At 42.2% G+C, this 15,449-nt stretch overlaps 2 protein-coding genes across 2 annotated transcripts; both read right to left on the bottom strand.

Annotated features, from left to right (window-relative positions):
* Positions 1-36: 36 nt before the first annotated feature.
* On the bottom strand, positions 37-9,081 carry rsph10b (radial spoke head 10 homolog B; the record flags this gene model as incomplete). The annotated part of the gene is made up of 17 exons (XM_080835484.1): positions 9,047-9,081; positions 8,874-8,949; positions 8,517-8,585; positions 8,210-8,383; positions 7,863-7,948; positions 7,646-7,766; positions 7,260-7,436; positions 6,947-7,091; positions 6,737-6,864; positions 4,233-4,422; positions 3,852-3,960; positions 3,683-3,765; positions 3,435-3,583; positions 3,224-3,331; positions 2,951-3,038; positions 632-824; positions 37-223 (listed from the first exon to the last, which is right to left on the bottom strand). The coding sequence occupies exons 3-17, from the start codon at positions 8,562-8,564 to the stop codon at positions 37-39; spliced, it is 1,986 nt and encodes a 661-aa protein (XP_080691610.1). The 5' UTR covers positions 8,565-8,585; positions 8,874-8,949; positions 9,047-9,081.
* Positions 9,082-9,782: 701 nt separating this feature from the next.
* On the bottom strand, positions 9,783-14,500 carry pms2 (PMS1 homolog 2, mismatch repair system component; the record flags this gene model as incomplete). The annotated part of the gene is made up of 15 exons (XM_080835820.1): positions 9,783-9,926; positions 10,173-10,342; positions 10,442-10,542; positions 10,629-10,796; positions 10,891-11,755; positions 11,871-12,017; positions 12,136-12,220; positions 12,338-12,437; positions 12,630-12,727; positions 12,902-13,069; positions 13,236-13,419; positions 13,696-13,798; positions 13,900-13,986; positions 14,113-14,252; positions 14,487-14,500. The coding sequence occupies 15 exons, from the start codon at positions 14,498-14,500 to the stop codon at positions 9,783-9,785; spliced, it is 2,574 nt and encodes an 857-aa protein (XP_080691946.1).
* Positions 14,501-15,449: the final 949 nt, after the last annotated feature.

Here is a 15,449-nt window from a genome sequence, read left to right as displayed (position 1 = left end):
TAAATAAACACTTTGTACTGCAGTGGTGATGTAATCTTATTTCTTCTTCTTGCGGGCCCCGCTGCTCGGGGACTGTTTCGATTGGCCTATGGAGGTGGCAGAGGCCACGGGGGTGGTGAGTGCTGAGGGGGTGAGGTTGTCTTCCTCCAAGCCCTCCGCTCTCTCTGCCTCCTCCTCCTCTTCCTCCTTGCGTCTCTCCTCCGCCTCCCACAGTTCCCTTAGCCTGCAATACAGCCATCCAGGAGTTACCATGGAGATGAACATGTTTTTTTTAGAAGTACACACACAGTGAATTATCAAATCATTAAGGAGCTTCTGTCCATGTAACTTGACTCTAATGTAAAAAATAAATAAATATAGTTTTAACAGGGGAATCCATTGCCCAGGTCTTCCAGATAGATTTAATTCTGAAAGTTGCAATGGTCAAATAAGATACATTACTGACATGAAGCAGTGGCCTGCCTGGTTCTTACCAAGTCCTACTACAATTAACAGTGAGTGGATTTACTTGTGCTGAGTGTCCACAAGGCACTGCGTTCAGACTTCCATAGGACCAGCTCACCAGCTGTACTATACTAATTCTACCTCAACAATACGGCTGCCATGTTTCATCATGAAACAGTGGCTGTACCTGGCTGCCTCTTTGGCTTTTGCGAGGGCGATCTTTGCCCTTGCTGCCTCCCTGAGCCTCTCCTCCTCCACCTCCTTCTTCAGGAGCTGCATGTGTTCGTAGGCAGGAAAGAAGATCTTGCTGAAAAAATGGTGAGTCCACTGGATCCAGCTCTCCAGCTCCCCCCCTTCAGTGCCACCCAGCTCTAGAGGCTCTGGAAACAAACATTTCCTTATGGTTTTCCAGATCTCAGGTCGTTTATTCAGAGACGTTCATTATAAACATGCTATGAAGGGAACGGACACTATTTACAACAGCACTGTCTTTTGGCTGAAGGCATGACCGATCTAACAGCTAACAATCCATCAGTTTTACTTTGCCTCTTTTTGCCATCCTAGGATGTGCTGCGGGTGGGGATTCCAAGTTCTTAGTATAGTGACAAACCTGGGTAAGTTAAATCGGAGTTAGTGGTAAACCTAATAGAATGGCCCTATGGCTTCATTTTATCAAAAGGACTCTTCTTTTAGTTTAGAGTTTATTTACCCCTTTCAGTCATGTCGTTGAAAATTCTAAGAGTTCTTAAGAAACTTCCCAGGCAAACAGGTATGAATATACTGAACAGTTTAATTCAGAGAAGTCAACTACTGCTGAGCTGGTCCATGGAGCATCTCAAAGACTCTAAGCAAATTAAGAGCGATCAAGTAGATAACCTGAGGACCAAGTCCCCGTGCCCTTTTTAAAGCTCTAATCCCCCTTGGTTCTTCCCTGTTCTTTGCTCCTCCCGGTTCTTGTTTAGTTCATCAGACTTAACCGCATCAAGATTGAGCATACTTGGTACATCTACTTTTACAGCGTGCATATTGCACAGTTTCCTGTGATAACGGGTGTCAGTTTTTTCAGGTATGATGTCTGGAACTGCCTGTCTTGTGGCGTTACAGAAGCGTCTAGGGAGTCTGTGACCTCACCATGGCCTTTCAGAGACGCATAACTGGAGGCCATGACCTCGGCATGGCCTTTCAGAAGCACCTATCTCAAGGCCTGTGACGCAGTAAAAAAAAAAAAAATAATTCCTCAAAAGCACCTTGGTGTTTTTCCAAGAAGGCATGTCTACCACATTTATCAGATAGTGTATATTATCAGAAAACGTATCTCTGCCATGAGATTTATAAGAAAAGGTGTCTCTACAACGGGGTTAATAAGAAAAGGCATGTCTGCCATATGGCAGCCTTCTCGTCCAAATGCTACCTCTATTTATTGAGATGTCCATGTTCAAGTTCCAGCAATATACACATTATTCAACAATACAGTCATAAGTAGATAAAAATACGACAGTCACCAAACCATGTAGTTGGAATACCCCCCTGAAGGAGGACTGGCACATACCTTTAGGATCTAGGGCTGCCATAGACTGGACCAGAGTGTCTGAGACCGGTTCAGCATCACAGCTACCCGTGCCTGGTACGGGCAAATGTTATGGAAAAAAAACACCAAGAAAAATGGATACAAATTAATTTGGGTCGGTGCACTGAAATCTTGAGTTGTGTTACTGGATTTGTAGCTTACCTGCTGGGCTCTGGCTACAGGCCATCTCCCCAGGTGTGTGAGGGGTGTCTCTCTCATTGGATTTTATCACCTACACGATGACAAGCTGATTAGCACAGAGTGACAATTTCAGCCGGGCAATTAAAAGAAGATGAGATTGCCAAAGGCTTTTCCAATATTCACCCCGTCTTCCTAATGGAGTATTAAACACACCTCAACTGATTTAACGCTGCTCCCTTCGGCCGACATGTGGTTTGAAGACTTCACTATTGATCCAACCTGGAAATAGACGGCAGTATCAGATGACAGACTGGATCCTAAGATTTCATGAATATATTATTGAGAAAACAATATATAGCAATATTGGGCCTTCTATCTTTTCAGTAATTTTCCGAGGAACGTTAAACAAAGCTATAGAGCGGGATGATTAAAATAAAACATTTTGACCGGATTCTTGACATTCAAACTATTTGCCACTGGTCTGTAATCAGTAACATTTCACATTTTAAGAACATTTCACTATCTGTCTAAACCTACTATAATCAGCCAATACAGGTCCTGGCAGGGAGGTATCTATAGGCCTGCCTTTTTGGTGAGTATAATTATGTATTTAGCATGGAGGGTGAGGCTTTTGGAAGTCAGAAGGCCATTAGTCATTTGTCACTTGCCAACACCACTTCAATTACTTACTTAAATACAAATTTTAACTACAGTCATAACTTTCCCTACATAGTTCTTGACTACAGACCAGAGGAGAGGTGTAGTGAGGAGCCTGGGCTGGAGAACTCATCGCCTCACTAAGGCTCTCTGCTGACGGCTGCACACCCATCTGGCTCTTCACTTCGGCACAGCCCAGCAGCGCCTCATAGAACTCCAGAAACACAATCTGTGGGGTCCAGGAGGGCAGACAGAGTAAGCACTACTTGTTTAAGGCAGGCAATCCAGCAATTACAGTCAGTAAGATACACAGAAGTCAACGCTGAGAGATGCATTATAAAGAACATTACAGTATAGTTTTGAAAACTGTTCTTCAATTTCAGAAAGACATGTGTAACGCCCAATGGAGCTGACCTCTACATCTAGATTGCTATGGGAGTCATTGTAGGCCGATGGGTTCTCCAGAGACAGGATCTGCAAGACTGTTCTAGATGTCAGAACGCTGTCAAACAGATGAAGATCCTGTGGAGAGTGGATATGACATTAGAGTTCCCATTCCATGGGCATAAACATTCATGATGACAATTTGTTTTCTCGCAGATGAAAAATGAATGAGCTCTGTTACTCTGAACATCCATATGAACTGCCTCATGGTCATGGTTTTGTCTGGGCGTGTGATTGAGTTGACTTGACAGAAGGTCTGGTGAATCTCCCAACTTTTGTCGATGTAATTCATAGCGATCACTGCTCGTACTGGGTCCCGGAAGAGAAGGCCTGCAATCAGAGATTACAAGAGGCGCTCTTACTCTCACAGTACGTGCTGTATGAAGGCAACACATATTTGTGGGCAGACATTGGCATACACTGGAGTACCTTTGACATGCATCGCGTTAGGGATAATGTTCTCTCTCATCAGCTTGGAGAAGCATCCAACAATGACACCATTACCAGATGATCTGGAATGAGAAATGAGGACATACCGTATAAGAGAAGCATCTCCCCAGGAACACTCACAAACTTAGATTTGTGCTGAAGTGCTTACCCAACTTCCATATGGTACATGTGATATGCCACGATGACTAAAAAGCTGACGAAATTCCTAAGCAGCATGGTGGCGAAGGGAGAGTGAATCTCTTCAGGTGGGAAATCCCCTGCATTTCACATAGATGGGAGCAAAAGTTGAGGTAAGTGGCTTAAAAACTGAGCACTTATTCTACTGTATAAAACATAATTTCAGTTATATTATATTATATTCTTTATGTATCCAATTATTTGTAACCTATAATTCAAACTGCCTTTTATGTTCATTAAGTTCCAGTGTTAATAAATACCATAGTTGCTCTAGAATTTAAATCTAATCTCAATTTCGAAAACATGGCCGACAATCATAAGAAGCTGGGTAAGCGCTGGCTTCCTCCCTCACCAGGGACGAGGCGATCCATGTGGGCCAGGGTTATGGCGCGCAGGTGCACGTCGCAGTCCATCAGCATGCGTCGCAGCTGCAGGCGCGTGAGCAGGAAGGTGTTGTCTGGCGACTCGCCGAGGCCCAGGCTGCTGTAGAAGCTGTAGATTGGGCGGAGCTCAGCGATGTGGCGCAGCACAGCAAACTCCACCTGGCACACAGTAGAATGGAAATGGACTGCATTTTATAGCGCTCTTCTTCTTTTTGGATCACTTTGTCTCATTGATAGCCCATGACACATTAAAACACATTACAACAGTAAAAGAGGGATAATGTCTGCATTGACAACTGCATCTGTAATTTTCCTTCATATATGCACATTTCAAAGCAAATGCTGTACTGCACAACTTTTGTGTAATTGGTAACAAGGCTGCAAACAAACATATCGAAGCAGAAAACAGAATACAATTTCGGCAAAAATCTCTTTGCTCAAATACATCTTTAACTGTGGTGCGTCCTTGCATTGTTTTAACACAAAGTAATTCCTCTGTCACTTCAAACTGGTTGTGTAACACCGCGGACAAAAATCGCAAGCTGAGCATTATCATTTATGTCAGTACTCTCATCCAGAGCCACAGAATACACACTGAAACTTTTACCTTTGACACAAAGGTAGATTTATTTTCGGATAATGACTGTCACTGCCGGACTATACCTTATCCGGCTTATTATTCGGTCTTGTCAAAAAGATAGAAGACATTCCTCCCAAATAGGTATTTTTAATGATTTAGTTGCCATTTCGTGACTTCCGCTAAGAAAAAAAGTTCTTCACAAGTTCTTCTAAACTATGTTAATGGCATGAAGTCAAATGACATTTTTTGATTCACTAGCAATCTACAGTGACAAATGCACTCAGGACAGAGTCATCTTGGCCAATGCCTATGGGACGTGTTTCCATCGTAGTGGCAACAGACAGTAACTTGTGTTTTTGTCTGCACAGCAGCAGAGGCCATAGTCAGGGATATTATCATGAGCTACTGTGCTATATTAAACTTGCTTGTCATAACTCGGGCATTGTGGCTCTCTCTCCATTTCCTCCTTTAAAAGCAACACCTGTAAATCAATGTTTCATCTATTTATTGATAGCTCTACTGATGGCAGTAATGTGTCCTCAGCTCTCAGTACATCATTTCAATGTCAGAGCAGTTGTGCCCTGCTGCTGGCTTTCCCTAATCACTGCCAGCCACTTGGAGTTAGACGTGCCTTGCTTCTGTTACCGGTCACATGGGGTTAGACGGCCCTTGCTTCTGTCACGTCACATGGAGTTAGACATGCCTTGCCTCTGTCACGGGCATAGGCAGAGATCCCGGGGGGACAGGAGGGGCATGTTCCCCCCTACCATACAGTTGTCCCCCCCAACAGTAATTGTAAATAAATACAAATAAATCACTTTGAATAATATAGTATTTAGGGTGACCGGACGTCCTCTTCTACCCGGACATGTCCTCTTTTCGAGGCAAGGCTTCCAAAATCGGCTGTGGATTTTGCCTAGCCAGATACTCTGTGTTCTTCTGTGTATTTTAAAAACGAGTTAATACGTCCCTGCATGTGAAAGAGATGGCAAAACTCCATCGCGCGGGGGAGGGATTGGGGTCATCTGCATGTAAAAAAGATGGCAAAACTACATGGCGGGGGAGGGGGCGGGGTCATTCGCAATTTTCCTGTGTCCCCCCCAAGGAATGACTCTCTGAAATTTTACAGTGTATTGTTCCCCTCTACAACAAAATGGGATCTCCGCCCCTGGTCACGGGTCACATGGGCTTCTGTCTCTGGTCACATGGAGTTAGACGTGCCTTGCTTCTGTCTCCGGTCACATGGGGTTAGACGTACCTTGCTTCTGTCTCCGGTCACATGGAGTTAGAAGTAGCTTGCCTCTCTTTTAGTTGTATCAACTAAACAGGTCTTGCTTTGAATAGTGTGAGTCAGCAGGTGTTTAAAACAAGTATATGCTTTGCTGTTTGTTTATTTATTTCAGAATTTAACAAGCCTCGATTAATTCTGATTGACCACAGCCTACAGAGACAAATTAAGGTTTACTAACCAAATGTTCTCTCTCTTAAAGCGTGACCTTCGCCGGCAAATGCCGATGGATGTGAAAACATTGTTCCTCATCACCATATCCATTAAGTACCCATACGTAAATTAGGCAGCAGACCTCTGCCCACTGTTTTGGTCTCTTTTCTTCCCCTCCCTGTCTAGACGATCTCCACTGTGGGATGCTGCTGTAGTCTCTCCACCTGATATACTTACACAAACCCTTTCCCTACACCTACCCATCCCCATCACATGCTTTAATTCTACCCCGCCCCTGAAACATCTACGTGCTCTGTAAACAATATATTTATTTGGCACTATATAAATAACATATAAATATTATTATTTATTATTATGAATTGACTGTTTGAAATGGAAATAGATGTAGGGATACTGTGGGTGGGTTTTGGTGAGGTGAAGGCTGTACTGACCTGTTTGAGTTCTGCGTCTCTGTGAGCCTCAGGGAGCTTTTCCAACAGCGAATGGATGTCAAGAGTCATGTCAGGTCCGAGCACTGAGGCCCAACCAGACGATCCCACAGCTCGTCTAGGACGATAGTCTACAGAAGACATCCAATCACAGCGTGTTATTATGGAGCTCTCAGGTTGTCATTTCTGAATTTAAGTTCTATTCAGGCTAACCTTCACAGGCGGTGGGAGTGTGTGTCCGGATCCCATTCAGATCTGGAGTTTGGAAGCCGTCGAGGCAAAATGACGGGAACTCTGCCATATGATCATCAATTAACTCCCCTTCGAATATGCGTCCATTTTTGAAAATAAACTTGCCCTGCAATGTTTAGACCCATGCATGTCAATAGTATATAATATGAGCATGAAAATGTGTAAAATACATCAGAGCTGTAACTGATCCAGCTTATTCCTTACTAGTTCATATTTGCAATGGTCTGTCACCTCAGAGGTGCAGTTTATCCAAACAGATTTAATGACTACTAACCTGGCCATGCTTTTTGTTAGACATCCATTCACCCTTATACACAGCTCCACTTGCATAGTAGAAGGTGCCTCGACCGTGGCGGAGGCCTTGAACAAAAGTCCCTGTGTACTCATTTCTCAGAGGGTACTGAGTGCCAGGAACTCTCCTCAGATACCACGTGTGTGTACCTTCTCCATGCTGCACAACAGTGAAAAGGTACAAGGTCAGCTTGTTGGTCCAATCTCTATAGTATAATTTTGAGGCTTTTTTTTGCTTTGTGTGTCAACACAAGAACATTAATAAGACTTTGTATACACAAAAACATTGAGACATCTCATCATATGTACACTTTAAGATTAAGACCTAACTGAATGATGTGTACTCTCTTAACTCATACTGAGTCAGACCTGAATGCCATTTTCCCATGAGCCATTGTACTGTTGGCCCAGCTGCAGCCATCTCATCTTCCCCTCTCCGTGTCTGAGGTTGTTCTTCCACTGACCTTCGTATATGTTTCCAGATGGATAACTACAGAGGGTCAGGGGGAAACACGAAACTTACCAATATAAGATCTCTTTAATCAAGTGTCTTTGTATAATAAGCTCTTTATGATATCATGCATACCAACGAACGCCCCATCCTTCCTTAACGTTGTTGACCCAGTCTCCTTCATACCAAGATGTCACCCTCTGGGTGTAGTATATTATACCCTGTTTGCAACCAAAAAAAAATCTATGTTACTACCATTAAAAGGATTGACTGCAGATACATCCGATATGTTGAGAATGTGAATAGCCCTGAGCACAACTAGAGTAAAGTGAAAAATATTGCAAATTTAAAAAAAAAAAAAAAAGTATCAAACTTCTGACTAGTCAGGAATGCACATCTAAATAACATAAGATGTATCAATGTAAGACATGTTTATGCAAGTACCATGTGTGTGCAGTTCTTGTGCACTGTGGCATCTGTACCTTGCCATGTCGGTGTCCATGGTGCCACTGTCCTCTGTAAGTGACAGAGGTTTTGCCACACCTGTACATTCCATTACCATGACGTATTCCATTGAACACCTCACCCTCATAGCAACTTCCGTCAAGCCATGTGTAGATCCCAAGACCCATGGGGACATTAAAATCGAAGTCTCCCTGTAAAAATGTTTAAATATATAAATAAACCCTTACACAACCCTGGACATTAACTTTGAAAATAAGGAATTGTAGACAGGGCATATCCTTTCATAAAGTCATGGAACTTTAAATCAAATTTTTGAGGAAATACCTCATATTTAACTCCATCTGCCCATAAGTAGATGCCTCGTCCATGCATTAGTCCTTCTGAAAACAAACCCTGGAAAAAATATATTTTATATCAGTGCATCTTGTGAGACTATAACTAGGCATACATATTTTAAACTAGTTTTAGCATTATTACTAAATATTAGTATTATTCGTTTTGTATTCTCGTAGCAAGGCCTACATCATCTACAAATCCTGTTTGACAATGTTTGAGCATGCTGACTCATAAGTAAGTGCCTTTTAAAGAGTTGTCTCATTCTCTTTAGTAGTGTGATGTATAGTTCTTATCTTTTGATAAAGTAATTCGATAAGTAGTCAAGACAGTAATTTAGAAAGTCACCCTGTAAACATGACCTCCATGGAAATGTGCGACCCCTTCTCCTTGGAATAGACCATTAACCTTTTCACCTTCATATCTGTCAATATTCAATCATCGGGGTACACATTAAGAAAGAAACATGGTCTTATTTATAACAAAGTAGTACATCCAAAACATGTAATTGAACAGCCGACCTTTCAATGATTATGTTGACAAGGATAGGAATTTCTTTAGGGGTCTCTTTCGCTTCATGCTGAGCAGCAGGTTGTAATTGTGACACGGTAGATGCTGAGGACAACTCATTCTCCTGTTCTGCGGTCACATCTTCAGTTACTGGATCATATCCAAGGCTAGCTATAGAGGCTTCCAATTTAATTAAAGATGCATCTGGTGACAGGCTGGCGTCTAGCCCTTTTTTCTTTTTGTCTCCTTTCGCCATTAACCTGCGGTACAAGTGTAAATTAGCGAAGCCTAGCGAAAAGGCTAACTTGACAACAGTAACAACTTTAAGTTGCCAAGGTGTTACCAATACTACGGAGACTGCAAAGTGCCAAACAGCGTTTTATGGAGGGCAATAGTCGAATTGGTAAGCACGGATGAAGCAGATACAGACATGTTATTAAATGTTTTTATTAAATGTCTGAAATACAAAACTCCATTAAAAATAACAGAAACGGGTTTTATTTAACATATGTACATACAATAAGCCAGCCAAATATTTGGCTAATGTGCGCCCAAACGTTCAAACTGAACATTTCTGAACAATAGGATAATGCCATCATTAAAACAATCGTTAGGATGGAGCTTTTAATTAAAACCATCAATGTTAAAACACATTTATTTGAAAGGTCTTTGCACAAGTATACTGAAATGTTAATTATTCTAAGCAAAGGGGGTTTCACTACACAAAACTGCATCATTTGGCTAGTTTTAATCCTTTGAAATTAGGTCCAGATTTGCCAAGTGCCTCATGGTGGGTCGACCATGAGGACAATTCCATGGTTGCGAAATCTCGGCCATATGACCCACAAGTTTCTTCATCTCACTGACATTCAAAGCTGTGCCGATCATGACCTAACAGGAAGGAAGCGACACATCAGTAAATTTTAGGAGCAAGCATACTGTACATTGCTCTACTTTAAATGGTATTGTGATTTACACAATGATTGACAACACATATCAAAACAAACGCAGTATACCTTAATGAATGTGGTTAAAAGACTAACAAGCATCCACACAAGATGTACTAATGTTACAGATGGTGCTTAATTCTTTGATTGAAGTGTAAGCAAGCATCTACTCTACTGTATCCTCACTCACCGACTTGCGACAAGATCTGGAGGCGAACATCTGCCTGACCCGGGAGGGCCGACACATCACTCCTGGACTGTCACTCAGCATGAAGATGAGCTCCTCTATGTCACCTGGGCCAAAGGTCCAGTTCTTACTGGTGGGCAGGGACACCAGTTTCACCCTCTGCATGACTTGAGCTGGAAATATACGGAATGAAAACGACATGACAACGTCACAGAGATCGTTAAAAACTAACCCAACACAAAAAAAAACAGCAAGCGGTCTTGTGCTCCTACCATCCTCATCAATCAAGAACTCAAAGCCATTTTTCCGGAAGATTTCGAGGTTATCCATGAGCACTGTTTCACTGACGGCGGTAAGGTGAAGATTCTGTGGCCTGCAGAGGAACAGGGAACTTTTGTCACTTCCTCTGATCAGTTAAATGAGACTATGCAAGACAGGTGAAATGCACAATCTACTCACACTATGAGCCTCTGTCCTTGTAAAACAGTGTGCTGCTGTAACATCTCAAAGTTGTACTTCTCATCAGTGGCGTGCTGGTCTACTATGAAAAGGTCAGAATTAATTTTGGTGATGATGAAGCCGAGATTAAACTGCCCAATGATCTCCATCTTCTTGAACATGTCTTTGCTGAAAAATAAGAGAAGCCAAGATTAATACTGTGGTATAGCTTGCTATTAAGACAGCTTCTTCAAATTCTTCTTCTATGAGTATTACAAAATACCTGATCTCTTTCTTCAGTTCATCCTCCGCAGACTGGTTCTCCCCTGGACTGATCTTTGCCCTGAAGCGTCGGTACATTGGCCCACCGTCTCCAGTCCCCTTCCGCTGTTCTTGAAGTCTCAGCACTCTTCCAGAAAGTTCCTTCATGCTGAACGGCAATGTCACAGCTCTCTTCTGAACTTTTGTGGGGGCATCAAGCTTATTATCGGCAAAGGATGTGACACACCTGGGGCCTGAGGCAGAGGATCCCCTGGACAGGATCTCATCTTGTCTGGCCTTCTTTGCCTCTGGGCTAGCCTCTACATCCTGACTGGAATGATGTGGTTCCTGTGTCATGTTTTCCAGCACGACACAGTCCATGTTCTCAAGCCTATCATCCAACTCCATCTTAACATGAATGTCAGGTGAGTCTAATTCCGATTTGGTGGAACACAAGCTGTCTGGCGTACCAGTGGTAGAGCAGTGATCTGACATACCAGAATCAGCTTCGCTCTCTGAATTTTTGTCATATTTATAGACACCAAGCACAGATCGCCTCTCGGAAGAAGGCTTGAATGTGTCCTTTGGAATGTATTTCAGTGGGGATTTCTTGGATGATTTAAAGGAGGTAGTCTTTTCTGAAAAGCTGAAAAACGACTGCATGGTCCTCTGACTTGAACCACTGCAAACCTCTTTACCGTCACCCTTCCTTGCTGTAGTGGCTGAAGGCTGCTGATTAGAGAAGGCTGCTTTTAAGCCTGCTAGGTTAAGGGATGGCAGCCTTGGGCTAGATAGAGCAGAATCGGGAACATCCTCAGTAACTTCTTCTGATATGGTGGGCTGGTGTCTTTCAGCAATATAAGCGGTGTTAACCAATCGACATGCACCTAAAACAAAAAAGATTATATCATCATGCAATTATTTCATCATAATTTGTAAACTCACAAACAATGGATAAGCTAATATCAGAAATGTAAGAACACAATTGATAGAAGTCCATACTGGGTGCAGGGTGGTTGATGAGACTGATCTTGTTAACACCAGTTTCAAACATTGCAATTAGTGAACTCTTTAGGGTAGCCAGCAGAAGTTTCTCCTCTTGAAGGAAGATCTGACGCTTGTCTGGTGTGACATTTACATCCACGCATTCTAGAAAAGAGCAGAGGTCAACAGCTTAGCTGACATCCGTAGTCAGGACTTAACAATATGACCAATACAATTGTGTTGCCTTATTACTACCTTGAGGAAATTATAGACCCGTACTAACCTGAGGCAATGGTGATGTTTAAAGCAACAAATGGATACTGATGTCTGTTGTACATATGGTAAACTTCATTTACCAGTTTTGAAATCTGTAGTGTAAAGATGCAATAGGTATGGGGTAAATGAGTAGTTTTAATATGTAATATGTAAAGTTTTTAAATAAACAACAATATGTTTGAAGAATGACTGTTTGTGTTTGTGAGCACCTTTGTGGGGTCACAGGGTCTTTTGTTGACGAAGAAAAACTGCCTATCTGTTGAACTTCTTCCCACACCATGGTCGCCTCTGGATATAAAACCAGAGAGACTGCAAAACATACATAGAAATGCAACTGTTTAAAGAAAACCTCCATTAAAATTAAAATCACAAGAATTTCCCCAAAAATGTTTCTAAACCCTTTATCTTAAGCGATTGATAAGGGATGGCTTCTGGAAGCCCCCATCTACTTTAATTGAGCCAATTCACAACACACAGCCCAAGTTAAACAGTCCAACGCACGTAAAGAGATCTGTGGGAAGTTCAGCTTTGCTGAGGCCATAATCCTCCTTCACTGACTCTGTCGGGGAGTGCTGCTGAAATGGGATCAGGCTCTGAAGCTGAGGAAAGAAACCACAGGTCAATCAAAATTACACACGATAAACTAATGTTTAACCTCAGGCTGACATTGGTCCACAATTAATATTACCATATATTGCATACTTAACCAAAAGGTAACTATATAAAAAGAGAATGAATATGCATACTGGCTTATGAGCCAAATCAGCCCTAACCTGTTTGGGTCCAAACACAGCTCCAATGTTGTCCTTCATGCCGTTGCTACCGCTGGTGCAGAGCACGGTGTTGCGTTTCCCCTGACCCACCTGGTTAGTGCAGGTGATGCGAACACCAGTGGAGATGATGCAGTACGACTGAAGGACATGCATCATCTTTGCATACTCCTAAAAGCACGACATGCAGAGAAAGAACGCTTGGCTGAGATCCTACTTAAACCTCAAATTTAGAAGAGAATTACAGACACTTTCAGAGAAAGACCCTGGTTGTAAAACACGATGCAGCCGTTCATGGACACTCACAAGTTTTCAATGCACACTAATGACCTCATACCTTCTTAATGTTGCGCTGGAACTCCTTGTGTCGAACAGGCAGAGTGTAAAAGAGCTGCTGCAGGCTGACTGTGGTCCCCTGCTGACGGGGATGGGGCAACCGCTGTGTCAGACGGCCGTTATTATCGAACACAAGCCGTGTGCCCACCTGGGCAGTTTTGTGACACGTCACCACACTTATGTCACTGGCAGAAAGGAGAGGAAGCCCACAGAAATCACACAAACATCAGCAGATTAAAAGTTCTGCAACCCTTAAAAACACCTGTCTACTTTTGAAGATTTCTGTGTTTTCAAGAGGGGATGTTCAGCATTTCAGTGTAATTAAATCATTCATCAGTGCCTTTCATGTTTAGTGCGTTTTATTCCTACATGAATTGGCTGAGTAGCCAAGGTAAAGGTTGCCATTACGATCTTAAAAGCTTTAAACTGAAAGGTGAGATACTGCAGTACAACTGACATACCTGAGAGCACAGAGAGAGCTCAGGGCTTCCCCACGGAAACCAAAGGTCTCCACATGAATTAGGTCCGAGAACTCACGCAGCTTGGACGTGTGGTGCTTTAAGGCTGTGGACACAGACAAATTCAGTTCATTTACAAAATCCACATTTCCTTAGAAGCTAAAGGAAAGTCTGAGAATTTAAATCAATTTCTATTCGTTGTCTCACTTAGCGCTTCAAAATTTGCATCCTCTACTCCACTTCCATTGTCTGACACCTCCACCAACTCTGCTCCATTTTCTTTCAGTTTGACTTCTGCGGAGGTGGAAATAAATATCCAAATTTTCAGGTAACACATCTTTGAAGCTTATCTGAAGAACATTTAGTCCATCATCTCTAATAACGACTCCAATTGTCTCACTATCGTATGGAGGTGCTTACCAACATTGGTGGAACCTGCATCGATGCTGTTCTCCACCAGCTCTTTCACGGCTGTCGCAAGAGTCAGAACAACTTGACCAGAGCAGATCTGGTGAACAGAATGTTTATCAATAGCCTTGATGGCTCGAGCTGGTTCAGTGCTGAGGGAAGAAGAAAATCACTTACTCTCAATTTCAACAGCTAGTGGTTGACTGTTGTCATTCACATGCAACTATACCTACCGTTACATGAAATGAGCACAGTTTGCGTTACCAAGCTATATCAAGATGTGGCTAATCCATTGTTAACGTTATAATAATCCTACCAGTACATGTTTTCAACGTAAACTACGCCATATGTGGGTGCTCACTGTTGAGAACAGAAAGCTTACTTACCAGCTATCCATCATCCTGCTGTTGTGAAAATTCCAGAGACTTTAACATACGAATTTAGGAGGATGCTTTCACGGCAGTTGTCCAATAATTTAAGTAAGTATTAATTTTGTAATGTTAGCTAAAAAGCTATCTAGTCTAGTCTTGAGTGAGGAGTGAGGGGTAGCTTTTAGTTAATACTTTTGCCTTGTTGATACATGCTGAACACAGACATTTCGTTTCCAAAATTAACATACAACGATGAACTTTGCCTTTGTTAAACAGTCGACAATAGGTGCATTTCTAACTGTTTTGAATTCTACTTGAAAGCTACATGCTACAGCAGCAACACTGTTTAATCTCGCGCGCTAGTACGTCAGTGGAACACCATGCTACGTCACGTAACATTAATCTCGCGAGCTTCGTGAATCTAATTTTAGTAATATCACCTGTCATGCAAGCCAAAAGTGCCAGATTGGAGGTTCCTTTAGTAGGTGGCAGTTGCAACACGTTCATAACCCAATTTAAGACCAACATTTGTATGTGTTTACGTGTTGATGAGTCGGGAACTGTGTGCAAATGTGTGCAACTGTGTGTAATGTCGTATAGTAGGCTAATTATTTTATCAGCAAATATAACATTCAGTATTACTTCATTTTCTACACTTGTGTCAAATGTTTTGCCGGCTACCTTTGGTTTATTACTTCATATTTGTAGCAAAAACCTGTACCATGTATTTGAAACATTTCATCATCCCGCTGGCCGTGTGACGATGCAATTACTTCACGGGATAACGATGAAGTGTGTAGTGAATAAAGGGACGAAAAAAAGACATAATTTATTTGTCGCCAGGATATAATTTTATTCTTATACTGTAGGTATTGGATACGACAAAGAATAGTTATTTGAACATAAATGAACGGATAAGAAAGCATGTGTCATTCATTTTTCGCTTTCTGTTCATCACCTACTTTGAACACACCCCTG

This window comes from Sprattus sprattus, assembly GCF_963457725.1.
Source record: "Sprattus sprattus genome assembly, chromosome: 3".
Taxonomy (NCBI): Eukaryota; Metazoa; Chordata; class Actinopteri; order Clupeiformes; family Clupeidae; genus Sprattus; species Sprattus sprattus.
Note: the sequence above shows the minus strand (reverse complement) of the source record. Positions and strands in the feature narration are given on the sequence as shown.